Source organism: Oncorhynchus kisutch, linkage group LG17, assembly GCF_002021735.2.
Source record: "Oncorhynchus kisutch isolate 150728-3 linkage group LG17, Okis_V2, whole genome shotgun sequence".
Taxonomy (NCBI): Eukaryota; Metazoa; Chordata; class Actinopteri; order Salmoniformes; family Salmonidae; genus Oncorhynchus; species Oncorhynchus kisutch.
In genome coordinates, this window is record NC_034190.2 from 62181980 (window position 1) to 62209577 (window position 27598).

The 27598-nt window shown below is 42.3% G+C and overlaps 2 protein-coding genes across 4 annotated transcripts in view; both read left to right on the forward strand.

The window, feature by feature from the left end:
* Positions 1–429: 429 nt before the first annotated feature.
* LOC109908066 (dolichyl-diphosphooligosaccharide--protein glycosyltransferase 48 kDa subunit) lies at positions 430–5067 on the forward strand. The gene is made up of 11 exons (XM_020506494.2): positions 430–762; positions 1360–1470; positions 1581–1667; positions 2471–2574; positions 2805–2899; positions 3038–3131; positions 3259–3407; positions 3554–3701; positions 3918–4038; positions 4145–4251; positions 4392–5067. Exons 1-11 carry the CDS (start codon positions 435–437, stop codon positions 4539–4541), a joined length of 1494 nt encoding a protein of 497 aa, XP_020362083.2. The 5' UTR covers positions 430–434; the 3' UTR covers positions 4542–5067.
* Positions 5068–5286: 219 nt separating this feature from the next.
* Positions 5287–27598, forward strand: part of LOC109908067 (pleckstrin homology domain-containing family M member 2-like) — a 52052-nt gene continuing 29740 nt past the window's right edge. For 2 of the 3 annotated variants that reach the window (XM_020506495.2, XM_031794328.1), the window contains exons 1-10: positions 5287–6205; positions 7161–7267; positions 7349–7458; positions 7882–7981; positions 13704–13791; positions 13985–14159; positions 14610–14663; positions 16042–16318; positions 16668–17525; positions 22951–23020. In XM_020506495.2, coding sequence (XP_020362084.1) covers positions 6146–6205; positions 7161–7267; positions 7349–7458; positions 7882–7981; positions 13704–13791; positions 13985–14159; positions 14610–14663; positions 16042–16318; positions 16668–17525; positions 22951–23020 — 1899 coding nt within the window. In that variant the 5' untranslated portion in view covers positions 5287–6145. The remainder of the gene's footprint in view (positions 6206–7160; positions 7268–7348; positions 7459–7881; positions 7982–13703; positions 13792–13984; positions 14160–14609; positions 14664–16041; positions 16319–16667; positions 17526–22950; positions 23021–27598) is intronic. The other variant, XM_020506496.2, reaches the window with a different exon arrangement.

Here is a 27598-nt window from a genome sequence, read left to right on the forward strand (position 1 = left end):
GAGTAGCAGAGGAAAAGGGGTCCAGTGTAAGCGATCCTGAGAAGCTCTCTGTGAGTAGGCTGAGGCCAATAGAGAGTGATATGAATGAAATGTGTTTCAGTAAGGTTGTCTCCTTGACATTCATAGTAATGGATATCAACTGTACTGCAGAAATGGAAACGTATATCACAGAAAATAGATGTTGTGGTGGCAGCTGCAGAGAAGTACTTGGGTGTATGAGATTTTACTGCAGAGGAGTTACAAGGTGTGTTGAGCGATAGTATTGGATCAGATAGGATAGGTTTAATGGGTGTAGGGTTAGATGGTAGGGACATTTTTTCCCTCCCTTTTGTGTCACAAAGTGGAACGAATTCACGCCCAAAAATAGTAGGCGGAAACACAGGGCTAGATACAACAAAAAGATGAATAGGGCCCCACACACTCCATTGTAGTAGATGGCAGTGTATGCGCCTTTCAGTCGGTTGCGATCAGCCAGTACACATTTTAAAAAGAAGAAGAAGAACGCTGACGTCGACTTCTTCTCCAAAATGGCGACGTGGACCTCAGACAAGCGCATGAATTGGTGCAGTTCTGCTTTGTTGTTAAAAAAACGCACTGTAGGCATGGCTCAGACAAAATCCAGATTGTTGGGAAACAATTTTATTTTATTCTTGATGATATCGTCCATGATGCACATGGCATTGGCTGACGGAAAGACGCTCGTTTTGTTGGACAACCTCAACATCAGAGATACTCATGCAATCTTCTTCCGCAGTCTGGCAGGTGGAAGGAATACATGTTCTTTTCCCATTTGTTAGCTAGCTATCTACAATTATACGTTTCTTTTCATCCATAACGAAGATTTGTTTTCATTAATTTGTTTTCGTTCCGTTAGTAAGCTAACGTTATCTTAGTTAGCGCTCGTAACTCCACTAACGTTAGCTTGTTAGCTAATCTTTGCTAGCTAGGTTGCCAACGCAACGTTGCATAGGATAGGAATAGGTGTCACTACTGGGGCATGTGGCATTGATTTGGGTAAAAGAAAAAGTAACTAGCTAGCTATCATTGTCGATGTTAAAGGCAAAGAAAGGTCGTATCTGTCCACTTGCACAACTACGTGTCCGGGGCACCTGAGAATGTTAGCTTTTGCACTGTGATTGTACTACTACTTCATACACATTCTTTCAGTCCCTACTGCGCATGTACTGTTACATGATGTTTATCCCAAAATGATGCATAAGTGTGTGTTGTTTTTATGCACTAGAAATGCTGTGTTAACCCACCCTGGGCATCAAAATGGTTTAAAACAAAGTAACCTAGCGGACTTATTTCCAAATCAATTTCCACCAGGCTGATGTAGTTCTATGTCCCTCTTTGCAGATCGTGGCTTTGACCTTTCATTCAAGACTGCAGATGATCCTTCTCTTTCCCTGATCAAATATGGCCAATTTCTCTATGACCACCTCATCATCTTCTCCCCATCCGTGGAAGGTTAGTTACCTAACATTGCAGTTCTAATTTTTGACATTTCTTATCTTGCATCAAATCATTTTTGTTACAACAGAGTACTAAATATTTAATGCAACTTTTATCCTTTTAAGACTTTGGTGGCAACATCAGTGTTGAGACAATCACTTCCTTCATCGATGGTGGAGGCAATGTCCTGGTTGCTGCAAGCTCTGATATTGGTAAGTGAAAAATATATTATTCTTACTTGTGTAAAAACCACAGATGTTGTTTCTACAACATGTACGTGCTGACCAAACTAACCAAGATGTTTCAAAATAAATATACACAGGTTATTTAATCATTTCATCCAAACATCAACAAACTTGATGTTGCAAAATAACTGTACATAGGTTATTTAATCATTTCATCCAAACATCAACAAACTTTTCCCATTTTAGACGCTTGACCCGCTGCAAGTCCTGCCTCTCCCATCTACTCATTGGTTTTTAGGAGCATACTAACCCACGTGGTTGATTGAAAGATGAACAAGATCCACACGCCAGTCCAGTTGGTGGTGGTAATGCACCTTAAAGTTGGTTGCCAACTGCCATATAGAATCCACAGAAGAATAAGAATGAAGGAGGGAGGGAAGATTAATTAAATAAAACTAACTTTAAAACTAACTAGGGTTCCCCTTTTATCTATGGATTAATTGTCAGAGTAGAGAACACATGATTTTGCGACTCAAAATGGGTCAACATTTTACAAAGAAAAAAGGACTAAGTAAAATAACAATCCAATGTTTATCTCCCAGGACAAATTAGCTAGCAACAGCAAGCTTGCTAAATATCCATGAATGTTTCATGTGTGTTTCGACCTGTCCAATAATGAATATAGTTCATTCACAGTTGGTTTGGTATTTAAACCTGCGTGTCATGAGCACGTCTGATGGGGATAGACAAAACATGCGCGCACTGAGTCGGTTTGGTCAGAATGTTTCACAGTAACTAATGCCATTCTCCTGTAATCTCCTTTGTCCTAGGTGATCCTCTGAGAGAGATAGGCAGTGAATGTGGAATTGAGTTTGATGAGGAGAAGACTGCTGTCATTGATCATCACCATTACGATGTGTCAGACCCTGGTGAGGTAAGCAGAAGAAAGAACATTCTAATGTAAACCTTTTAGCATTAGGTTTTGCAATTGCTTACAGGGGCATGTGTCAATGCACTTCTGTCTAATAATGTAGAATTCCCAAGTCAAGTCTCAGGAAAAGGTGTGAAATGGGTATTGAGTGACCATTAAAATTGCAGAGCACTTGAGGTAGGCGAATGAAGTGAATCATAAGAGGTAAACTTCCCCCCCATTCCTTCCCCTAGCATACCCTGATTGTTGCTGATCCAGACAATCTTCTGAAGGCTCCCACTATTGTCGGGAACCCCAGTGACAAACCCATCCTCTTCAAGGGTGTTGGGTGAGTCTACCATTACAGTTGAGAACAAGTATTGTCAGTTCTAAACAAGGGAGTTACTACACTGGTATTATGTTGTTATACCCCTATGGACATATTTTTCTATGGTAAAGGATTTTTTTTCCTCTGCCCTTCTTCCAGCATGGTGGCAGACCCAGATAACCCCCTGGTCCTGGACATTCTGACTGGCTCCTCCACCTCCTACTCCTACTTCCCTGACCGACCCATCTCTCAGGTAATACCAGCACTGTTTCCTTCCTTATCAAACATTCTCCTTTGAAATTTGACTAACTTATGTGTGTAAGGTGTTTATAACTGAAACTTTATATTTTGGTTGACACTACGCTCTCCTTTCTGGACAGTACCCCCATGCTGTTGGAAAGAACACTCTTTTGATCGCTGGGCTCCAGGCCAGGAATAACGCCCGAGTGGTATTCAGTGGCTCACTGCACTTTTTCAGCGACGCCTTCTTCAACGCCGCTGTTCAGAAGGCCACACCTGGCTCCCAGAGGTAACCCTCTCTCATAATGCTTTTCATCATCTGCTCTGTAGGTGCCTGCCCTACTTTTATCCTGATTTTCATTGTTCAATAATCACCTTTCATATTTTAAGAAATGGAATAACTGTGTTTTAATTCCAGTCTTGGATCTCTTGTAGGTACGCTCAGACTGGGAACATGGAATTAGCCGAGGCTCTGTCCCGTTGGGTGTTCAAGGAAGCCGGTGTACTCCGGGTGGGAGCCGTTACACATCATCCTGTGGGGGAGAGCACCCCTCCTGCAGCTTACACCATCACAGACCTTGTGGTGAGTCACTATTTAATCCATCAACATCTCGTGGTAAGACATTTTTGCTGTCCATTATGACAGTATTTAGTTATTCTTCTTATTTAACGAAACATTAAAATGTGAAAATATGCCAATTTAGCTAATGTGAATGGAAAAAAGGCATGAATATTTTTGTTTTTTTTACTCCATAAACTGTGGCCATTATGTTGTTTCTGTCCTTTTCCTCCGACACAGGAGTACAGCGTTGTAATTGAGATGCTGTCCGAGGGTAGCTGGATTCCCTTTGATGGGGAAGACATCCAGTTGGAGTTTGTGAGAATCGACCCCTTCGTCAGGACCTACCTCAAGAAAAATGGTATGAACATTTCAGAGATTACTCTTTATTTTCATGATTATTTACATTGTGGAAATTGATTGACATCGAAAACTGTTAAATCAAATAATTATATTTACCTGAATAGGAGATAAATACAGCGTCCAGTTCAAGTTGCCTGACGTGTATGGAGTGTTCCAGTTCAAGGTGGACTACAACAGGCTAGGCTACACACACCTGTACTCCTCTACTCAGGTGAGGGAACTGTCATGTTTTGAAATGGAAGGCTCTTGAGTATATCAAGGGCTACACCAGCTAATTCATTGTACGTGTCACACTATAAGCAAACAAAGTATAGTACTCAATTGCTAATGTATACATGTCCTCACCCATAGGTGTCGGTGCGTCCTCTGCAGCACACGCAGTATGAGCGCTTCATCCCCTCAGCGTTCCCTTACTACGCCAGTGTCTTCTCCATGATGGGAGGACTCTTTGTCTTCAGCATAGTCTTCCTTCACATGAAAGAAAAGGAAAAATCAGACTAGGGAGATGAAACGTTTCGAGAAAAGTTTATTAAATTAGGAGGGAGGGGTGGTAGATTAAGAATTTGCCTTATTGGGGTGAAGGTTCTTGGTTGCTTAAATCGTCTGGCAGAGTCTGCAAGAAGAGTTGGTGAGAATTGAACATGTTGCTTCTCTATTGGTTGTGGGGGAATTTAATGATGGCTTTGCAGGCAAACTAATTCAGCTGTGGCTGAGATTTTTTGTAATTCTGAAAATAATACACTTGTGCACAGATAATTTGAGTGATTATTTTACACATCTCTGAATTCAGTTAGCAAATGGATATGGTTGCTTCATGATCTCAATAACAGATGGAACACTTGTTTGGAAAAATCCCATGAATGTATGTTTTTCCCACCCCCTTGTATGAGGATAAAAACATCTTGATGCAGTACATGCACTGAATATTTTTGTTTTGTCTGATCAAAGTCTTGCCAATAGAAACACTAACATGTTTGCAACAAACGTTACACAAATCCTTAAACTACAATAAAATGTTGACATTCCACTCTGTTGAAGTCTTATTACTATCCTTAATCTAATTTAGTAACCCGCAGCTGGATCAATTGTGTGTATATATAAATCATTGAGCTGGATAGGGTAGAGAACATGTAGTTAGTTAAAAAAAAAGACAAACTACATTTAAAAAAACATCAGTTACCCACATTTGTTGGAGGTGATGTTAGTGGGTCACGAGCTCGTTGACAGGCATTTGGTGACTTATCAGTCAATTCTATAACTTCAAATGGCTAGCTGCTAAATTTAGAAGAAACACTTCTTCGGCTCTAATGATGGTCTCGCGCTGGAATGCGCTCGTGCTGGACGTCGACTTAAAGGCACTCCTTTGATATTAAGTAATTTTTGACAAAGGAAAACGTGTCAATTTCACGAGGTTGGAATAATAACATGTTCAATTACTTAAGACGTGGGCTCGAATCTAGGTTGTGTATTGACATTTCTAGAAAATTAACTATAGAATACCCTTTCACTTCTGTAATTGAATTGTTAAATCCGAAACCCCGGTCTGTTCTGCTTGCTCTGTTTCGCAAGCGTTCCCGGAAGCCTCGCGATGTTGCACCTCTGGCTTTAAACTGGGTTAGCATTGTCTTGAATATATGCTTCCGGACTAAACATCGAGCTTGTTAAAACTTGGTCATGGTTTCTACATTTTACATCATAAAGTTTAACTACAACATAAGTTTAAACAAGTTGAGTGCTAGCTAACTACACAAAGTAAAAGTTACCGGCTACGACAGCAGGATATTTACTCCCTACTAGCCCTGACGCCAACTAACGTGCTGGCCAGTTCCGTTGACTAACGACGTTAGCCATTCGAACCTTAGTAGGAGGACTAGTATGAGGGAGGACGACGTTGCCAGTCAACGTTATTAGCCATGGCCATGTTGTCTTATGCTAGTTGTTACATTACCTAGCCAACTCTTTGTTTGATATGTTGTTCGCTTCGCTAGCCAATTATCAGTGTTGAAAATATATGGCTGGCTAGCTTGAGAACATCGACAGCAGACCACATTGAGACCCCTGGAAATCAGCTGACAGCTGCAGGCAGCCAAGGAGACCAGTCCGTGATGGATCAACTCAAAGTCAAGGACCGAATATTGGAAAACATTTCTTCGTCTGTCAAGAAGGTAAGACTGATACCAAGTCTATACACATACCGTTAGCTCAAAGTCATGTTAGTAAGATCAGCTAACTTATTTGAAAACGGTAAACACCAGTATTACCATGATATGTGGGCCTGACTCATCGTAGAAAACAGTTGTTGACTATCTGTGAGGTCTTTGAAGATTGTTTAGCTAACGTTAAACACATGGATTACGTTTGTAATGTCATGGGTGTTTTGTCTTGCTAATTTAGCTGACACTGTGTTGTATTCGCTAATGCTGTCATGTAAACAAACACTTTCTTGCTTCTAAAATTCTGAGTCACGGCCAATTCAACAACCCTCGGTTAGCTAGGTCTATTTTTGAAGGCCAAAATAACTTTTGTTGCTTATTTTCCAAACACATTTCAATATGCTTGCTTAATATAGGCATAGTTACGCATACTGTGACCACGTTCAATTTGACTTCTGGGTTACTTAATCAATTAAGCTAAACCCTGGTTGAATGTTTGTTGATGGTCATCCTTTGCATACACCTGTACAGTTAACGTTCAGCCCCATCCTTCCAAAGTATTTGCACTGTGCCAGACTGACAGTGCTTTAATAGACCTTGCCTGGTATGATTTTCAAGTCCTCTCCAGTTTATATTCAGTTTGTTCCTGTTCCCAGTCACATGATCGTCATCAGGTGATTGGAATTTAAGATCCCACATTCCTTTATATTCAGTCAGACCTGTTAAACTAGTCTTTTCAGGGGTTATGAACAAAAGTCTGATTAATGCTTTTAAGTCAGTCATAGTAATACCATTTAGTGGATCAGATGTACAGTAGCAATTATCAAATTTCAGGCTCCATGCTTGCAGATATCTGTCACTGAGGGACTCCTCTCAACATCTCATGAAGAAGATATCCCTATATTTCTAGTTTTGCTGTGGGCCTAGTACTCTTGTCAGCTCCATATGTTTTGTGCTCTGACTGCAGTTGCAGAGTTACTTTGCTGCCTGTGAGGATGAAACTCCAGCCATCCGGAATCACGACCGGGTCCTACAGCGACTGTGTGAGCACCTTGACCATGCTCTACTCTATGGGTAAGAAGACTGAGAGCCAAATCTGCTCAGTTCTTTAATACATCCTAACTCAGTTCAATTCTCATAGTCTGTGCATTGCAGGCTGCAGGATATCTCCTCAGGTTACTGGGTACTGGTTCTACACTTCACCCGCAGGGAAGTGGTCCAGCAGGTAGACGAGCTCCAGCACATAGCAACCAACCTTGGGCGAAGTAAGAACACCATTTTTACTGCTTTCTTACGCACCCATCCACATTCAGGGTCAGTCTTGTGGGCAACTTGAGAAACAAACGTTTCACAGCAGTTAACCCTAATACATACATGCCATTTCTGTCAATCAATTCATACACCTACATTTACTGTGATAAAATGAATGACATATGTTAGCCAGTGGTTTGCCAATTGTAAGTTCCTCTTGTGCCACATGCCAGAAATGTAGCATGATGATGTTATTTGAGGTCAGGATTACAGTAATTACCATTGGTGTTTGTACATATGTTTCTCTTTTTACAGAAGTTTCTTTGCAGGCCTACTTATTTGCAAGTTCAGGCAGGAAATAAATAATACACGGTACTAGTAAATATGACCTACATATGCCCATGTTTGTCCCTTGTTTATATTTATTTTCTATGCAGGTCGTGCCTGGCTATACCTAGCACTGAGTGAGAGCTCCTTAGAAAGCTATCTCCGTCTCTTCCAAGAGAACCAAGGATTGCTGCAGAAGTATTACTTCAAGTGAGTGTTCTGACCCAAAGAGCCCTAAATTATGCATTTAGACTAAAATCAAATATCATTTTTTCACATGCACCGAATACAACGGGTGTAGACTTTACTATAAAATGCTTGCCTACGAGCCTGTCCCAACTATGCAGAATCAAAGATAATAAAAATAGTAACACAAGGAATAAGAAAATACAATATTTAATATATGCATACATATACACACACATACAGTGGGGCAAAAAAGTATTTAGTCAGCCACCAATTGTGAAAGTTATCCCACTTAAAAAGATGAGGCCTGTAATTTTCATCATAGGTACACTTCAACTATGACAGACAAAATGAGAGAATAAAAATCCAGAAAATCACATTGCAGGGTTTTTAATGAATTTATTTGTAAATTATGGTGGAAAATAAGTATTTGGTCACCTACAAACAAGCAAGATTTCTGGCTCTCACAGACCTGTAACTTCTTCTTTAAGAGGCTCCTCTGTCCTCCACTCGTTACCTGTATTAATGGCACCTGTTTGAACTTGTTATCAGTATAAAGAGGACACAACGAAACCTATTGTCACACCCTGGTCGAAGTATTTTGTGTTTATCTTTATTTATTTGGTCAGGCCAGGGTGTGGCATGTTTTTTTTTTTTTTTACATGTGGTGTGTATGTATTGGGATTGTAGCTAGTGGGGTGTTCTAGTTAAGTCTATGGCTGTCTGAAGTGGTTCTCAATCAGAGGCAGGTGTTTATCGTTGTCTCTGATTGGGAACCATATTTAGGCAGCCATATTCTTTGAGTTTGTCGTGGGTGATTGTCCTTAGTGTCCTTGTTCCTGTTTTTGTTAGTTTACACAAGTATAGGCTGTTTCGGGTTTCGTTTCGTTCGTTACGTTTATTGTTTGTAGTGTTTGTATTTAGATTCGTGTTACGTTTGTTCATTAAACATGGATCGCAATCTACACGCTGCATTTTGGTCCGACTCTCCTTCACACCTAGAAAACCGTTACACCTATTCCCCCTCAGGAGACTGAAAAGATTTGGCAATGGTCCTCAGATCCTCAAAAGGTTTTACAGCTGCACCATCGATAGCATCGTGACTGGTTGCATCACTGCCTGGTATGGCAACTGCTCGGCCTCCGACCGCAAGGCAGAGGGTAGTACATGCAGCCCAGTACATGACTGCGGCCAAGCTTCCTGCCATCCAGGACCTCTATACTAGGCGTTGTCAGAGGGAGGCCCTAAAAATTTGTCAAAGACTCCAGCCACCCAAGTCATAGACTATTCTCTCTGCTACTGCACAGCAAGCGGTACCTGAGCGCCAAGTCTAGGTCCAAGAGACTTCTAAACAGCTTCTACCACCAAGCCATAAGAGTCCTGAACATCTAATCAAATCGCTACCCAGACTATTAGCATCCCCCCCCCCCTTTTACGCTGCTGCTACTTTCTGTTATTATCTATGCATAGTCACTTTATTAACTCTACCTACATGTACATATTAAACTCAATTACCTCGACTAACCGGCGCCCCCGCACATTGACTCTGTACTGGTACCCCCTATATATAGCCTCGCTATTGTTATTTTATTTTACTGCTGCTCTTTAATTATTTGTTACTTTAAAAAATGTATTTATTTATTTAAACTGCGTTGTTGGTTAAGGGCTTGAAAGTAAAGCATTTCACTGTAAGATGCATGTGACAAATAAAATTGGATGTCAGGTTCTAATGTTTCCTCTGGCCTTCCTGACCAATTAATGATGGATTCTAATAAAGTGAAGGATAAAGCCCATATTGTAGGGGTTTTTAACAAGCACTTCATGTACAGTTGAAGTTACATACACCTTAGCCAAATACATTTAAACTAAATTTTTCACAATTCCTGACATTTAATCCTTGTATAAATTGCCTGTCTTAGATCAGTTAGGATCACCACTTTATTTTAAGAATGTGAAATGTCTGAATAATAGTAGCGAGAATTATTTCAGTTTTTATTTCTTTCATCACATTCCCAGTGGGTCAGAAGATTACATACACTCAATTAATATTTGGCAGCATTGCCTTTAAATTGTTCAACTTGGGTCAAATGTTTCGGGTAGCCTTCAACAAGCTTCCCACAATAGGTTGGGTCTATTTTCACCCATTCCTCCTGACATAGCTGGTGTAACTGAGACAGGTTAGTAAGGCCTCTTTGCTCTCACACGCTTTTTCAGTTCTGACCACAAATTTTCTATAGGATTGAGGTCAGGGCTTTGTGATGGCCACTCCAATACCTTGACTTGGTTGTCCTTAAGCCATTTTGCCACAACTTTGGAAGTATGCTTGGGGTCATTGTCCATTTGGAAGACCCATTTGCGACCAAGCTTTAACTTCCTGATTGATGTCTTGAGATGCTTCAATATATCCACATAATTTCCCCTCCTCATGATGCTGTCTATTTTGTGAAGTGCACCAGTCCCTCCAGCAACAAAGCACCCTCACAACATGATGCTGCTACCCCCGTGCTTCACTTTTGGGATGGTGTTCTTCGGCTTGCAAGCGTCCCCTTTTTCCCATCAAACATAACGATGGTCAATATGGCCAAACAGTTCTATTTTTGTTTCATCAGACCAGAGGACATTTCTCCAAAAAGTACTATCTTTGTCCTCATGTACTGTTGCAAAACATAGTCTGGCTTTTTTGTGGTGGTTTTGGAGCAGTGGCTTCTTCCTTGCTGAGCGGCCTTTCAGGTTATGTCGATATAGGACTCGTTTTACTGTGGATATAGACACTTTTGTACCTATTTCCTCCAGGATCTTCACAAGGTCCTTTGCTGTTGTTCTGAGATTGGTATGCACTTTTCGCACTAAAGTACGTTCATCTCTTGGAGACAGAACACGTCTTCTTCCTGAGCAGTATGACAGCTGCGTGGTCCCATGGTGTTTATACTTGTGTACTATTGTTTGTACAGATGAACGTGGTACCTTCAGGCGTTTGGAAATTGCTCCCAAGGGATGAACCAGACTTGTTGAGGTCTACAATTTATTTTCTGAGGTCTTGGCTGATTTCTTTTGATTTTCCCATGATGTCAAGCAAAGAGGCACTGAGTTTGAAAGTAGGCCTTGAAATACATCTACAGGTACACCTCCAATTGACTCAAATAATGTCAATTATCAGAAGCTTCTAAAGCCATTTTCTGGAATTTTCCAAGCTGTTTAAAGGCACAGTCAACTTGGTGTATGTAAACCTCTGACCCACTGGAATTGGGATACAGTGAATTATAAGTGAAACAATCTGTCTGTAAACAATTGTTGGAAAAATTACTTGTGTTGTGCACAAAGTAGATGTCCTTAGTGACTTGCCATAACTATAGTTTGATAACAAGAAATGTGTTGCTTGGTTGAAAGCGAGTTTTAATGACTCCAACCTAAGTGTATGTAAACTTCAACTGCATGCTGTACGTTTTTGATAATGTTGGGTCTCAGGCTTCTAATGTAAGCTCTGTTACTGTAAATTAAATGCCCTTGTGAACCATTTACATTTTGAGCCTGTTTCTTATGCTAAGGTCTGTAAAGCTCTACAGGCAAGAGACACTAAAAAGTTTGCAGGTCCATACAACCGGGATCCCTCCTACCTCTAAAAGATAGCAGCTGGTATTATTACTGAACCTGTGGCTCACATTGTCAACTTGAGTCGCTTGACCAATTCCATACCCAGCATTTGGAAATCCGCTTATATTAGCAAGATTCCTCAGATGCTAATAACTATCATCCTATCTCTAAACTCCATATCCTGGCCAAGGTCTTTGAATCCCTGATGAACACACAGTTAAAAAACGTATTAATTGAAAGGAACATACTGAGAGCAGTTCAGTCTGGCTTTAGATTAGGGCACATCACCAAAGCTGCAGCTATGCCAGTGGCAAGTGACAGCATTTGGGAAATGGGATGCAACCGAAGTTGCATCTATATGCAGATGCTAGTCATTTATTAATGTTCTCCTTCTCTGGTTCAGGTTGTTGAAGATCTCCAGACTGCTTTTCAGTTACCGCAGGACTCCCTTTATGGTCTCCAACTGTTCTTGAATGTACAGAGAGAAAAAATGCATGACCTTTGCCGGAGCTCACACTCAGCCAGAGTGTGAGCTCATTGTCGCAACATCCTCTCACTGCCAACTGCGTTTATTTTTTAGCAAACTTAACATGTGTAAATATTTGTATGAACATAAGATTCATCAACTGAGACATAAACTGAACAAGTTCCACAGACATGTGACTAACATAAATGGAATAATGTGTCCCCGAACAAGGGGGGGTCAAAATCAAAAGTAACAGTCAGTATCTGGTGTGGCCACCAGGTGCATTAAGTACTACAGTGCATCTCCTCCTTATGGACTCTACCAGATTTGCCAGTTCTTGCTGTGAGATGTTACCCTGCTCTTCCACCAAGGCACCTGCAAGTTCCCAGACATTTCTGCAGGGAATTGCCCTAGCCGTCACCCTCTGATCCAACAGGTCCCAGATGTACTCAATGAGATTGAGATCTGCGCTCTTCGCTGGCCATGGCAGAACACTGGCATTCCTGTCTTGCAGGAAATCACGCACAGAACAAGCAGTATGGCTGGTGGCATTGTCATGCTGGAGGGCCATGTCAGGATGAGCCTGCAGGAAGGGTACCACATGAGGGAGGAGGATGTCTTCCCTGTAATGCACAGCATTGAGATTGAGCTTGTTGTCATTTCAGGCAATCTGATGATGCTGTGACACACTGCCCCAGACCATGACGGACTCTCCACCTCCAAATTGATCCCGCTCCAAAGTACAGGCCTCGGTGTAACGCTCAATCCTTCAACGATAAACGCAAATCAGACCATCACCCCTAGTGACACAAACCGCGACTCGTCAGTGAAGAGCACTTTTTGCCAGTCCTGTCTGGTCCAGGGACGGTGGGTTTGTGCCCATAGGCGACATTGTTGCTGGCGATGTCTGGTGAGGACCTGCCTTACAACAGGCCTACAAGGCCTCAGTTCAGCCTCTCTCAGCCTATTGCGGACAGTCTGAGCACTGACGGAGGGATTGTGCGTTCCTGGTGTAACTCGGGCAGTTGTTGCCATCCTGTACCTGTCCTGCAGGTGTGATGTTCGGATGTATCGATCCTGTGCATGTGTTACACGTGGTCTGCCACTGCGAGGACGATCAGCTGTCCGTCCTGTCTCCCTGTAGTGCTGTCTTAGGAGTCTCAGTACGGACATTGCAATTAATTTCCCTGGCCACATCTGCAGTCCTCATGCCTCCTTGCAGCATGCCTAAGGCACGTTCACTCAGATGAGCAGGGACTCTGGGCATCTTTGTTTTGGTGTTTTTCAGAGTCAGTAGAAAGGCCTCTTTAGTGTCCTAAGTTTTCATAACTGTGACCTTTATTGCCTACCGTCTGTAAGCTGTTAGTGTCGACTGTTCCACAGGTGTATGTTCATTAATTGTTTATGGTTCATTGAACACGCATGGGAAACGGTGTTTAAACCTTTTACTATGAAGATCTGTGAAGTTGTTTGGATTATCTTTGAAAGACGTTCCTGAAAAAGGGCGATTTTTGTTGTTGTTGGGTTTACATAAAGGCAGGGTTTAGTGACTAGGCATAAGGATTGTTCATCATTTTACTCTTATTAACTGAGTAGTAGCAGCATATGATGAGTATGAAAGTGTGTCTGTATGACTAATGCGTATAACCCTTATTGTACATAAACCATCTGCTTTGAATCTCTTCCCAGAAATGCATTGGTGTGCAGCCATGATCACCTCACACTCTTCCTCACATTGGTGTCGGGACTGGAGTTCATTCGCTTTGATCTGGAGTTGGTCAGTTATTAGACAGTGCTTTACAACCATTATAATTCATATTAATACACTTCCAACGGTTCAGGCTTTAACCAAATAATCTAAACATAGTATTTGGTTTGTGTGTAAAACCTAATAAATAGTTCAGTCAAAAGGGGATGTGTGATGTAACATCAAGAACACTCTCAAACCCCAATTGTTTTCTGGATGTTAGGATGTCCCTTACTTGGATGTGGCACCCTACATGCCGGAGTACTACAAGCCCCAGAATCTGCTGGACTTTGAGGAGCGCCTTCCCAGCTCTGACAGCCTTTCTCTGCTCTCCTTCACCTCCCTCACCTCTACCAACCTGGAGTGGGACGACAGTGCCATCGCCCCGTCCAGCGAAGGTCGGGCTCCACCTATCCATCTCTTTCATTTTCTCCTTCTCCACCTCTGACTTTTCTCTCCACCCCGTCTCTCCCCGTCTGTCTTATGTGGTGTCACTAGTCTAATTCATAGGCTGGTTTGTCAAGTAATGAAGTATTGATGCTGAAGTTGGATCGATCAGGAAGACACTTGTGGCTCATGGGTTTTAATGTAGAAATAGTAGCTTAGCACTCACGTTGAAGTGCTCTTCATTGATCACATGGCACAGTATATGAACTCCAGGGTGTGAATGCTTTATCTGCTGTCACTTTCCATAAACCGTTGAGCCCCCATTAATTTGTAGTTTTCTCTGCCTATCCATACAAGTAACTGTTCTCATCAAGTGTATCATATTTCTCTCATATGTCACATTTTCTACCTCTGTCTCGGGCCTTCCAGTTCTAACGTTGAGTCCTATCCCTCCTTTTTAGATTATGATTTCGGTGACATCTTCCCCGTGTTGCAGCCAACTGCAGACTGGGAAGGTGGGACATGGTTACCCCTCTCCTCCCTTCCTCCCCGATCACAGCATCATGCATGTCCTCCATCCCACAGTGTGTGCTCAATGCATTCTGGTCCTCTGTGTAGTCAGTGGTTTAATTGGAGTATCTCAATTGCAATATCAATGCTGAGAGGGAAATGGTAGAGAAGTCAATGAAGGGGCTTCTGTTTTATGCACTTTAGTTTATTGGGAAGTAGGCTAGATGGATTCGTAAGCATATTAACATCCACTGTTGCTGTGCTTTTACACTTATCTTTTAAGACACTACTGAATCACCTTTATGCAAGAAAATGTGGCACTATTGCCAACATTTCATACGATTTTATTGCCAGGTAAGTTATTTTCTAAGCAGACATTTCTATGCACTGGTGAATTGTTAATGTTGTCTATTATGTTTTAATTAACCACGCAACGTTTATTTTACAAGACGTGACCTTGAAGCTTACGCAGCATTGATGTGGAATAATACTAGAGAACTGCAATGCCTGATGTAGCTGGTACTCACTCTGTTTGGTGTCTGCCGGCATATATGTGGTATATCCTCTATTTCGCATTGGAACCATTGGATTGCATGGCTTTGTTCTACGTTCAACTCTGCCTTCAAAGCTTTTGTCACCAACTGTAGCATGTACTATAGCACTGCATATCACTGCTGGCTTGCTTCTGAAGCTAAGCAGGGTTGGTCCTGGTTAGTTCCTGGATGGGAGACCAGATGCTGCTGGAAGTGGTGTTGGAGGGCCAGTAGGAGGCACTCTTTCCTCTGGTCTAAAAAAATATCCCAATGCCCCAGGGCAGTGACACTGCCCTGTGGAGGGTGCCGTCTTTCGGATGGGACGTTAAACGGGTGTCCTGACTCTCTGAGGTCATTAAAGATCCCATGGCACTTATCGTAAGAGTAGGGGTGTTAACCCCGGTGTCCTGGCTAAATTCCCAATCTGGCCCTCAAACCATCACGGTCACCTAATAATCCCCAGTTTACAATTGGCTCATTCATCCCCCTCTTCTCCCCTGTAACTATTCCCCAGGTCGTTGCTGCAAATGAGAACACGATGTGTTCTCAGTCAACTTACCTGGTAAAATAACAGATAAATAAAATAACTGTCACAGCATTCATTTGACATAGTTTCACCAATGCCTGTCACTCAAAGAGATTGTCTTTTTTTCTGCCTGCCTGTCTTTGTCCTGTGCATCCTGTGGGAAATGTGTGGTTGCATGCCCTAATCTCTGTCCCAGCCAAAGCACCACCAGTATCCATTCTCATTATTTGGATCCAGAATGTGTACAGTATCTGTAGCATACTGTATGTGTGAATGTTCTGCTATTTTGTTTACTATGTGTGTTCCTCTCCCGTCCTGCCGCAGAGGGTGACCTCACCGACCCGGTTATCTGTCCTCGCTCCAGCGCCTCAGACCCTCAGATGGTCTTCAAAGACTCTGTGATACTCCGGGCTGCCATCATCCCAGTGAGGGGAACTTCCCCGCCCCGCAGCCCCACCAGACACAACCCCTTCAACGAGGACTCAGACAACAACACCTCGGCCGACATCACCCCCGTCCACACTGCTAGCCGCCACCCCCACGACACCACCACCACCGTGGACGACACGGAGAGCACCAGCAACGAGCTGGAGGTTACCAGGTACAGCACACACTCCTAACATTAGTCTCTATGGGTAAAACTACATGAGATTTAGGCTAGTTAGCTGCTTAGCCACTAACTGGTTATCAGGTTTATGTTGCCCACACTTTTTCTCAGCCTCAACACACAGAGCTTGGAGTTATTGAATCCAAATGGCATGTTCCAACTTCATTTTAGCTGAACAAACATCGGGGTTATCAGGTCAAGCGAAGCCCTCATTTATTGGCACACTCATACAGGTCAGCAAGTCACCTAGCTTTTTGGCTTGTGGAATGTTAGGAATTCATATGGACCTAGGAGGAGTACACATGGACTAACTATTATGACGTACTGCTTTGCTTTCCACCAGAATGGCTAGACGAAGGAAGCCTGCCAAGAAGCGCCATGTCGTGAAGGGCTCCAGCAACTCCACGGTGAGCAGTGAACAGAACACAGCGGCCTCCGAGCAAGCGGAAGTAGAAGACAGAACCCAGGCGAGAGGGGGAGAGGGGCTGGATGGAGACTCCTGTAGCCCCTCTGTGGGGCCGCCGCAGGGCTCAGGGGCCGAGACAGTGAGGAGAAGGAGAGGGATGGGGGATGAGGAAGGCCAGGAGGAGGATGAGTCAGAGGGTCTCCTGCGGCTGCCGGAGATGACTGACACCTCCATGGACAGTGTGGGCCAGCCCCTACGTGATGTTATGGACCGGCTCAATGGAGCTCTGGACGGGGGGCAGGCCTGGTGGCGACCAGACAGAGAGGAAGAAGATAAGGGGGAGGAGGGGGAGAAGACCCATCAGAGTTCCCTCCCTAGAAGGTCCTCCTCTGGCAGCCCTGAAGCCAACTCCCAGCCCCCGGGGCAGCAGCCCTTTCGGGGGGATCCGATTATTGAGCCGCCTGACTCAGAAGCTGGGCCCCCCCTCCTGCTGCGCCCTGCTCTGGCCCCGAGCCCCAGCTTCCTGCAGGCCCCTCTGGCCCCTGCAGACTTTTACTGCTTTATCCCCCACAGTCCAGATGCTGCTGCTACGCATGGTGGCCACCATGACACTGCAGGGCATGGCCAGCCGCAGGCTCTTCCTGGTGGCCATGAAGATGAGAGAGAGGCAGAGGCACCACCAGGAAAGGACCCCTTCTTAGAGGAGGCAGGGGTGGTTGAGAATGGATTGCCTGCTGGAGAAACTGAAGAGGACAGGCTCAGTCCAACAGAAAACTCCCATTCTGCAGAATTCAAGTGAGTTGGGAGATTAATTACACATGTTTGGGTGAACCATGAATGGAACCGTTTTTAATCATTGTCTAAGCTGGGGGGGATGTTCTACCCTGCTAACATAGAACTGTTTTAAGATGGTCATACCAAGGATCATTGAGCTATTTTATTTAGAATTTTAGAACCCATTTAGGTATCAAAAGAATATATAAAACATGTATTTGAAACATTGAATTTGGCCACGAATTAACCCATATAAACGCATTGAATAACAGATTCATACACTTTTAAGTGTCTGTCCTATATCTGAGCAATTATTTAAAAAATGTAAGAAATTATTACATTTTTTAACCATATTTAAACAATTGTTTTGGGCACTAAACTACTTCCATAATACACTGAGTAAAAATGTTAGGAACACCTGCTCTTGACCTAGGGAATCTATGTGAAAGCTATGATCCACTTCAATCAGTGTAGATGAACGGGGAGGAGACAGGTTAAAGAAGGATTTTTGCAATAATCAATAATAATGTAATACTAGTAAAACACACAATAACTAAGTAAGCATACTATATACATGGTAAAGTTCCAATAGCATATTTACAGGGATTTCCAAGGAGCAGGGATTTCCCTATACAGTGGGGCAAAAAAGTATTTAGTCAGCCACCAATTGTGCAAGTTCTCCCACTTAAAAAGATGAGAGGCCTGTAATTTTCATCATAGGTACACTTCAACTATGACAGACAAAATGAGGGAAAAAAATCCAGAAAATCACATTGTAGGATTTTTAATGAATTTATTTGCAAGTTATGGTGGAAAATAAGTATTGGATAAGTATTGTCTGACAAACAGTGCATTCAGAAAGTATTCAGACCCCTTCACTTGTCCACATTTTGTTACATTACAGCCTTATTCTAAAATCGATTGAGGATTTATTTATTTAATATACACACAATACCCCATAATGACAGTGAAAACAGGTTTTTAGAAATGTTTGCGAAACATAAGTATTCAGACCCTTTGCTATGAGACCTTAAATTGACCTCAGGCGCATCCTTTTTCCATTGATCATCCCTGCGATGTTTCTACAACTTGGAGTCCCCCTGTGGTAAATTCAATTAATTGGACATGATTTGGAAAGGCACACCTGTCTATATAAGGTCCCACAGTTGACAGTGCATGTCAGAGCAAAAACCAAACCTTGAGGTCAAAGGAATTGTCTGTAGTACTCAGAGACAGGATTGTGTCAAGGAATAGATCTGGGGAAGGGTAGCAACACATTTTATGCAGCATTGAAGGTCCCAAAGAACACAGTGGCCTCCATCATTTTTAAATAGAAGAAGTTTGGAACCACCAAGACTCTTCCTAGAGCTGACAGCCTGGCCAAAAGGAGCAATTGGGTGAGAAGGGCCTTGGTCAGGGAGGTGAACAAGAACCCGATGGTCAGGGAGGTGACCAAGAGCCTGAAGGTCACTGACAGAGATCCAGAGTTCCTCTGTAGAGATGGGAGAACCTTCCAGAAGGACAACCATTTCTGCAGCACTCCACCAAGCAGGCCTTTTATGGTAGAGTGGCCAGATGGAACACACTCCTTCGTAAAAGGCACATGATAGCCCGCTTGGAGTTTGCCAAAAGGCACCTAATGGACTCTCAGACCATGAGAAACAAGATTCTCTGGTCTGATACAACCAAGATTGAACTCTTTGGCCTGAATACCAAGTGTCACGTCAGGAGGAAACCAGGCACTGCTCATCACCTGGCCAATACCATCCCTTTAGTGAAGCTTAGTTGTGGCAGCATCATCTTGTGGGGATTGTTTTTCAGCAGCAGGGACTAGGAGACTATTCAGGATCGAGGGAAAGATGAACAGAGCAAAGTACAGAGAGATCCTTAATGAAAACCTGCTCCAGAGCACGCAGGACCTCAGACTGGGGCAAAAGTTCACCTTCCAACAGGACAACGACCCTAAGCACACAGCCAAGACAATGCAGGAGCGTCTTTGGGAGTCTCTGAATTAGAGGTTGACCGATTAATCGGAATGTCTGATTTAACTAGGGCCGATTTCAAGTTTTCATAACAATCGGAAATCTGTAATTTTGGATGCCGATTTTTGCCGGATTTTATTTTATGCCTTTTATTTAATCTTTATTTAACTAGGCAAGTCAGTTAAGAACACATTCTTAATTTCAATGACGGCCTAGGAACAGTGGGTTAACTGCCTCGTTCAGGAGCCCGCCTGTTACGCGAATGCAGTAAGAAGCCAAGGTAAGTTGCTAGCTAGCATAAAACTTAATCAATCATAATCACTAATTATAACTACATATGGTTATTGATATTACTAGTTTATCTAGAGTGTCCTGCTTTGCATATAATCGATGCAGTGCGGACTCGCGAAAAAGAACTGTCGTTGCTTCAACGTGTACCTAACCATAAACACCAATGCCTTTCTTAAAATCAATACACAGAAGTATATAATGTTAAACCTGCATATTTAGCTAAAAGAAATCCAGGTTAGCAGGCAATATTAACCAGGTGAAATTGTCACTTCTCTTGCGTTCATTGCATGCAGAGTCAGGGTATATGCAACTGTTTTGGCCGCCTGGCTCATTGAGAACTAATTTGCCAGAATTTTACGTAATTATGACATAACATTGAAGGTTGTGCAATGTAACAGGAATATTTAGACTGATGGATGCCACCCGTTAGATAAAATACGGAACGGTTCCGTATTTCACTGAAAGAATAAACGTCTTGTTTTCGTGATGATAGTTTCCGGATTCTACCATATTAATGACCTAAGGCTCGCATTTCTGTGTGTTATTATGTTATAATTAAGTCTATGATTTGATAGAGCAGTCTGACTGAGCGATGGTAGGCACCAGCAGGCTCATAAGCATTCATTCAAACAGCACTTTCGTGCGTTTTGCCAGCAGCTCTGCTGTTTATGACTTCAAGCCTATCGACTCCCGAGATTAGGCTGGTGTAACGAAGTGATGTGAAATGGCTAGCTAGTTAGCGGGGTGTGCGCTAATAGCGTTTCAAACATCACTCGCTCTGAGACTTGGAGTAGTTGTTCCCCTTGCTCTGCATGGGTAACGCTGCTTCGATGGTGGCTGTTGTCGTTGTGTTCCTGGTTCGAGCCCAGGTAGGAGCGAGGAGAGGTACGGAAGCTAGACCGTTACACTGGCAATACTAAAGTGCCAATTGACCAAAAGTCAAAGGTATATGAAATACAAATGGTATAGAGAGAAATAGTCCTATAATTCCTATAATAACTACAACCTAAAACTTCTTACCTGGGAATATTGAAGCCTCATGTTAAAAGGAACCACCAGCTTTCTTATGTTCTGAGCAAGGAACTTAAACTTTAGCTTTCTTACATGGCACATATTGCACTTTTACTTTCTTCTCCAACACTTTTGTTTTTGCATTATTTAAACCAAATCGAACATGTTTCATTATTTATTTGAGGCTAAATTGATTTTATTGCTGTATTATATTAAGTTAAAATAAGTGTTCTTTCAGTATTGTTGTAATTGTCGTTATTACAAATACATGTAAAAAAAATTGGCCGATTTTAATCGGCATTGGCTTTTTTTGGTCCTCCAATAATCTGTATCGGCGTTGAAAAATCATAATCAGTCGACCTCTACTCTGAATTGCCTTGAGTGGCCCAGCCAAAGCCCAAACTTGAACCTGATCGAACATCTCTGGTGAGACCTGAAAGTAGCTGTGGAGCGACGCTCCCCATCCAACCTGACAGAGTTTGAGGATCTATAATTGCTGCCAAAGGTACTTCAACAAAGTACTGTGTTAAGGGTCTGAATACTTAATTTATGAAATTATGATATTTCAGTTTAATATTTGTACCTAAATTAGCAAAATGTCTAGACCTGTTTTTGTTTTGTCATTATGGAGTATTGTATTTCGATTGATGGGGATTATTTATTCTTTAATAATTTTTAGAATAAGCCTGTAATGTAACAAAGTGGAAAAAGTGAAGGGTTCTGAATACTTTCCGAATGCATTTTATATGTCCTGGATGGCCGGAGCTCGGCCCCAGTGATGTACTGGGCTGTCCGCACCAGCCTCTAGCACCATACCAGGCAGTGATGCAGCCAGTCAAGATGCTCTCAATGGTACTACTGTAGAAGTTTTTGAGGATTTAAGGGCCCATGCCAAACCTTTTCAGCCTCCTGAGGGGAAAGAGGCGCTGTCGCACCTTTTGTACGTGTGTGCTTGGACCATTTTTTAAGTCTTTAGTGATTTGGACACAGAGGAACTGGAATGTGTGCTAATCAGAGGGTGAGTGGACAAGGCCAAAGGTTTGTTTCTTTGAACAGGGTATGGTAGTAGGTGCCAGGCGCACCAGTTTGAGTGTGTCAAAAATTGCAACGCTGCTGGATTTTTCACACTCAGTTTCCCGTGTCTGTCAAGAATAATCCACCACCCAAAGGAAGTCGAGTCAACTTGACACAACTGTGGGAAGCATTGGAGTCTCACCATATGCCAGTATCACTGTGGAACGCTTTTGACACCTTGTGGAGTCCATGCCCTGACGAATTGAGTAAGTTCTAAGGGCAAAAGGGGGTTCAACTCAATATTAGGAATGTGTTCCTAATATTTTGTACACTCTGTTTATACCTTCATTTTCTGACATGTACGTGCTAGTGAGCGTCTAACCTTTCCATAGAGGGCTCATATTAGTGCGTAGCTCAAACTGTTCGGACACAACAGACAGAAGTTGGCAGATAAGCGTTACCAACTTCAGTCGAGTTCCATCACGCTTTTGGCCGTAGAGCGAAACAGAGCACACCATCGTGTTCATGAGAGTCTCATCTTTACGTAGAGTGGTCAGATGATTAGTTTGTAGGCCAAACCATTCAGACACTACAGACACTTTAGCGACAACACCGATTTTTGGGATGTCTCACTGTCTGACAAACACCGCTCTAGCTTGGCCATGTTCCACCGCAGATGCGGAAGGCCACTGTTGGTGGATGTGGTGGATTGAGATGCAGCCCATGCAACAACAAAAAAATACTGATTTTGATGGTGATTTTTGTTACTTTGCAAGTTAGATTGCCGCAAGGCAGACATCGACTCTAGTGGTTTTTAAAGGCACAATATCTGGAAAATATTTTTTCTTAAATGTCCACCTGATTTCAGTTTGTGACATAACAAGCAATGTATAGTGTAGAGAATCAATTGTACCATCTTTTTCAATAACAAAAAAATCTATCTTGGCAGAAATAGCTTGTTTTTGTAGCTGTATGAGTCTGATGTACAAAACTGAAAGTAAAAATAAACAAATGAAACTTACTGAAGGGAAGCAATCAGAATGACAGATCTATTACTAGCATTTCGATCGGAAATCTGTCGGTCGTGCACAAAATTACATAACTGTTAAGGCTTTTTTGGGGCGATTCTGATTGTGTGGCTGTTTCAGGGTGGACAACAATCACCTGCTACTGCTCATGATCCACGTCTTCAGAGAGACCGAGGAGCAGCTCTTCAAGGTAAGCCTAGTATATTATGTTGGGTGGAGGGGGTGTAATCAGGCTGTGTGCTTAGGGTTGTTGAAGGTCAATCTTCGCCCTTGTTCTGAGCACTCCGGAGCAGGTTTTAATCAAGGATCTCTCTGTACTTTGCTCCGTTCTTCCTTCCTTCTTTCGATCCTGACTCGTCTCCCAGTCCCTGCCGCTGAAAAATATCCCCACAGCATGATGCTGCCACCACCATGCTTCACCGTAGGGATGGTGCCAGATTTCCTCCAGACGTAACCCATTTTTATTCAGGCCAAAGAGTTTCATCATGGGTTACATCAGATCAGAGAATCTTGTTTCTCATGGTCTCAGAGTCCTTTAGGTGCAAGCGGGCTGTCATGTACCTTTTACTGAGGAGTGGCTTCCATCTGGCCACTCTACCATAAAGGCCTGATTGGTGGAGTGCTGCAGAGATGGTTGTCCTTCTGGAATGTTATCCCATCTCCACAGAGGAACTCTGGAGCTCTATCAGAGTGACCATCAGGTTCTTGGTCACTTCCCTGACCAAGGCCCCTCTCTCCCGATTGCTCAGTGTGGCTGGGCGGCCAGCTCTAGGAAGAGTCTTGGTGGTTCCAAACTTCTTCCATTTAAGAATGATGTAGGCCACTGTGTTCTTGAACCTTCAATGCTGCAGAATTTCTTTTGGTACCCTTCCCCAGGTGTGTGCCTCGACACAATCCTGTCTTGGACCTCTACGGAAAATTCCTTCGACCTCATGGCTTGGTTTTTGCTCTGACATGCACCATCAACTGTGGGAGCTTATTATAGACAGTTGTATTTCTAAATAATTTCCAATTAATTGAATTTACCACAGGTGAACTCCAGTCAAATTGTAGAAACAACTCCGGGATGATCAATGGAAACAGGATGTACCTGAGCTCAATTTTGGGGCGGCAGGGTAGCCTAGTGGGTTAGAGCGTTGGACTAGTAACCGGAAGGTTGCAAGTTCAAACCCCCGAGCTGACGAGGTCCAAATCTGTCGTTAACCCACTGTTCCTAGGCCGTCATTGAAAATAAGAATTTGTTCTTAACTGACTTGCCTAGTTAAATAAAGGTAAAATAAAAATTGTATAAAAATTTTTTTTGTCTCATAGCAAAGGGTCTGAATATTTGTGTAAATAAGGTAAATAAATGGGCAAAAATGTCTAAGCCGGTTTTCACTTTCTCATAATGGGGTATTGTGTTTAGCTTGATAAAGAAAATAAGGCTCTAATGTGGAAAAAGGGAAGGGGTCTGAATACTTTCCGAATGCACTGCATTTGTTTTTTTTTAAAGATTTTTTTAGAGCCTTTGTTCATGATTTTTCAGGGCCCCCGTAGTTTCTCAAAAACATGTGAAATCACAAAGGTGTCTGGACCCTTCCATAACATGCCATTTACTTAAAAAATAGAAGTACTCCTTTAATAGACAAGGACAGAACTCTATACCGTAATTTCCGGACTATAAGCCGCTCATACAATGACGCGGCTAATTTATGGATTTTTCCCGCTTTCACAAGATTCATGATTCAAACTGAGCACCGTAACATAATGTGACGTAAATCGAGCGCGCTCAAACTTCCCATCATTCTGATTACGGTAGTCATTTTGTCACCCTCATCATGGCAAAGACACAAAGAAATGCATATGATGCAGCTTTCAAGTTGAAGGCGAATGATCTGGCTGTTGGAAAAGGAAATAGAGCTGCTGACAGCGTGGAGCATTGTCAAAAAATCCACTATCATCAACGGGTTTCGAAAGGCTGGACTGCTGCGTGTTGAAGAGGACAGCGATCCAACATCGGATGAAGAAATTCTGAGGCTATTCAACTCCGACACCGAAGGAGATGACTTCAGTGGTTTCAGTGCACAGGAGGAGGAAGATAGTGACCAATGACTTTCTTGGTAGGCTACTATTTAATTTTTGTTACAAGCCGTGTTTCGTTAAAGCCTATTTATTTTTGTTACAAGCCGTGTTTCGTTTAAAGGCTGTGTAAAGTTAATTTGTTTCAATGTACCGGTAGGCACCTGCGGCTTATAGACATGTGCGGCTTATTTATGTACAAAATACATATTTTGTAATAATTCAGTGGGTGCGGTTTATATTCAGGTGCGCTTAATAGTCCAGCAATTACGGTACATTTAAAACATCTCACACAGTCTACATATCAGTAGAAACAAACAATAGCTATGTCAAATAGGCAAGAGGTGTTGTGCGGCGAGTTGTTAATCTTTTTTTTTGATACCAGGTTTGCTGTTCACTTGAGGAATCTTTGATGGGAGTTCCATGCAATCATCCTGTACATTTTCTTGATTTTGTTATGGTTTTGGTGACTGTGAAAAGACCCCTGGTGGCATGTCTGGTGGGTAAGTGTGTGTGTCAGTGCTGTGCGTAAGTTGCCTATGCAAACAATTTGGAATTTCCAACATGTAGTTTTTTAAATTAAAAATAAGAAGTCATGCAGTCAGTCTCTCCTCTACTTTTAGCCAAGAGAGACATATTCATACTGTTGTATTGATTAGGGCTGAACCCATTTAGTCGGCAGTCGATTGTTTGGTCAATAGGCTGTTGGTCGACATTTCTTTAGTCACAAATTGATTTAAGTGGTGCACAAGATACATGTCTGATTCACACCTGTCTCAGTGGACTAATCCATTGCGGAGGCCACGGGGCTGGTGCAGTCCATCACTCTTAAGACGTGGTACTGAAATTGTACATGGTTATATTATGTTAGAATAATGGTGCAACACTAATAAATATAATATTATTTTATAACAAACACGCTTTCTCCCGCGATGGATATCGTTTGCTGTTCGCGGTTCTGAAACATAATCTTCAGTACGTCATTAAATTTGCGCCTTTCCTTATGTTGGTATGTGCATAATAGCAAACGTAACCAGCATATTGGTGTTGAGAACAATGCTGCTGAGGCAGCAGCAGAGTGAGGAAACCACCCTTGGCTTAATTGTTTAAGAAAATTGAAGAGTGAGTATAGCTTAAGTAGGTCTATAAGTAATAATAGCCCAACTTTTAAGCGTGCCTGTCTTTAGAAATCATCCATAATATCTACAGAAATAAGACAGATCCTGCTTCTGTTGCCAGTGTGAGTGATTAATAGTCTACCGAATCCGTAAGCATGCATGTTTCATGTAAAGAGAGCAACGATGGAGGGAATAGGGAATGTTTTTCCACAAAAAAAATGCTATTTCTGTAACAGATCTTTTCCCTCAGAGAAACAAGTAAGAAATTAAATGGCTATAATGATGTTTCTTTCAACCAATTATAAGTCATTTGTGTCAGTGCAGTACATTTTGAGGGCCCATCTCTATAAGCATGCTAAAAGTCTGTTGTTAATTTGTTTACAGAGAAATAGTATTGTATCTGGTCAACAACAAAAAATGTATCCAAAAGTTGAATAAGAGTCGACAGCAAGCTGATTGGTTGGCTGGTAACGGAATGACTGTCCTCGAACCTGGAGGGAAGCCATTTTTTGACAAATAGGAGTGGCGATATAGTTCTCTACCATCCTCAATAACTTTTCATTCTAAGTTGTCAATACCAGGTGGTTTCTCATTATTGATGGACAACAATACCTTTTCCACGTCACCCACACTAACGATACACAATTTTGAATTACAATGCTTTCCCTTCATTGTTTGGTATTTTATGCATGAATATGATGGCTCACAGTTGTTGGCGTTTCATGCCTAAGTTTGCCTACTTTGCCAATGAAATAGTCAATAATGTAATTGGCAACATCAAAAGGTTTTGTGATAAATGAGCTATCTGATTTAATGAAAGATGGAGTTGAATTCGTCTTTCTGCCCCATAATTTCATTTGTATTATACCAAAGCTTTTTTTCGTCATACTTTGTCATTTATCTTGGTTTCATTAATACAATTTATTCTTCTTTTTGTTCAGTTTAGTCACACAATTTCTCAATTTACAGAAAGTTTGTCATTCGGATGGGATGTGGGGACAGACTTATTCGCCACTCCTTTTGCCTGGTGCTTCTCAACCATACAGCTTTTAAATTCCTCATCAATTCCCGGGGCCTTATCAGTTCTAACACTCTTATTCTGAAATGTGCATTTAAATACTCCCCGTTATGGATTTTACAATGGTGGAAATTCCCTCCAGCCAATGCTTTCCTTCAATCTAATGCATTTAAATCCATGACTGAGTGTGTGCAAGCACACACTTTAGGAGAAGCATGGATAATCGGGACGCTGCCAGGGCCTCCCAACCATCTCTACTCTGAATGCATCTTTATACACATACATTGAGTGTTCAAAACATTAAGAACACTTGCTCTTTCCATGACAGGCTGACCAGGTGAATGATGATCCCTTGTAAAATCGAATTCAATTAATGTTAATGAAGGGGAGGAGACGGGTTAAAGAAGGATTTTTAAGCTTGAGGCTATTGAGACGGATTGTGTATGTGTGCCATTTTAGAAGGTGAATGAGTAAGACAATGGGATATGGTAGTAGGTGCCAGACACACCGGTTTGTGTCAAGAACTGCAACGCTGCTGGGTTTCACGCTCAACAGTTTCCCGTGTGAATCAAGA

What these genes read in the sequence shown, in the direction of transcription:
- LOC109908066 (XM_020506494.2), top strand. Translation starts at nt 435, where the DNA reads ATGGCAGTGTATGCGCCTTTCAGTCGGTTGCGATCAGCCAGTACACAT. An exon ending in ATGTGTCAGACCCTGGTGAG is followed by an intron (nt 2,575 to 2,804) that starts GTAAGCAGAAGA and finishes TCCTTCCCCTAG; the next exon opens with CATACCCTGATTGTTGCTGA. An exon ending in ACCTGTACTCCTCTACTCAG is followed by an intron (nt 4,252 to 4,391) that starts GTGAGGGAACTG and finishes CCTCACCCATAG; the next exon opens with GTGTCGGTGCGTCCTCTGCA.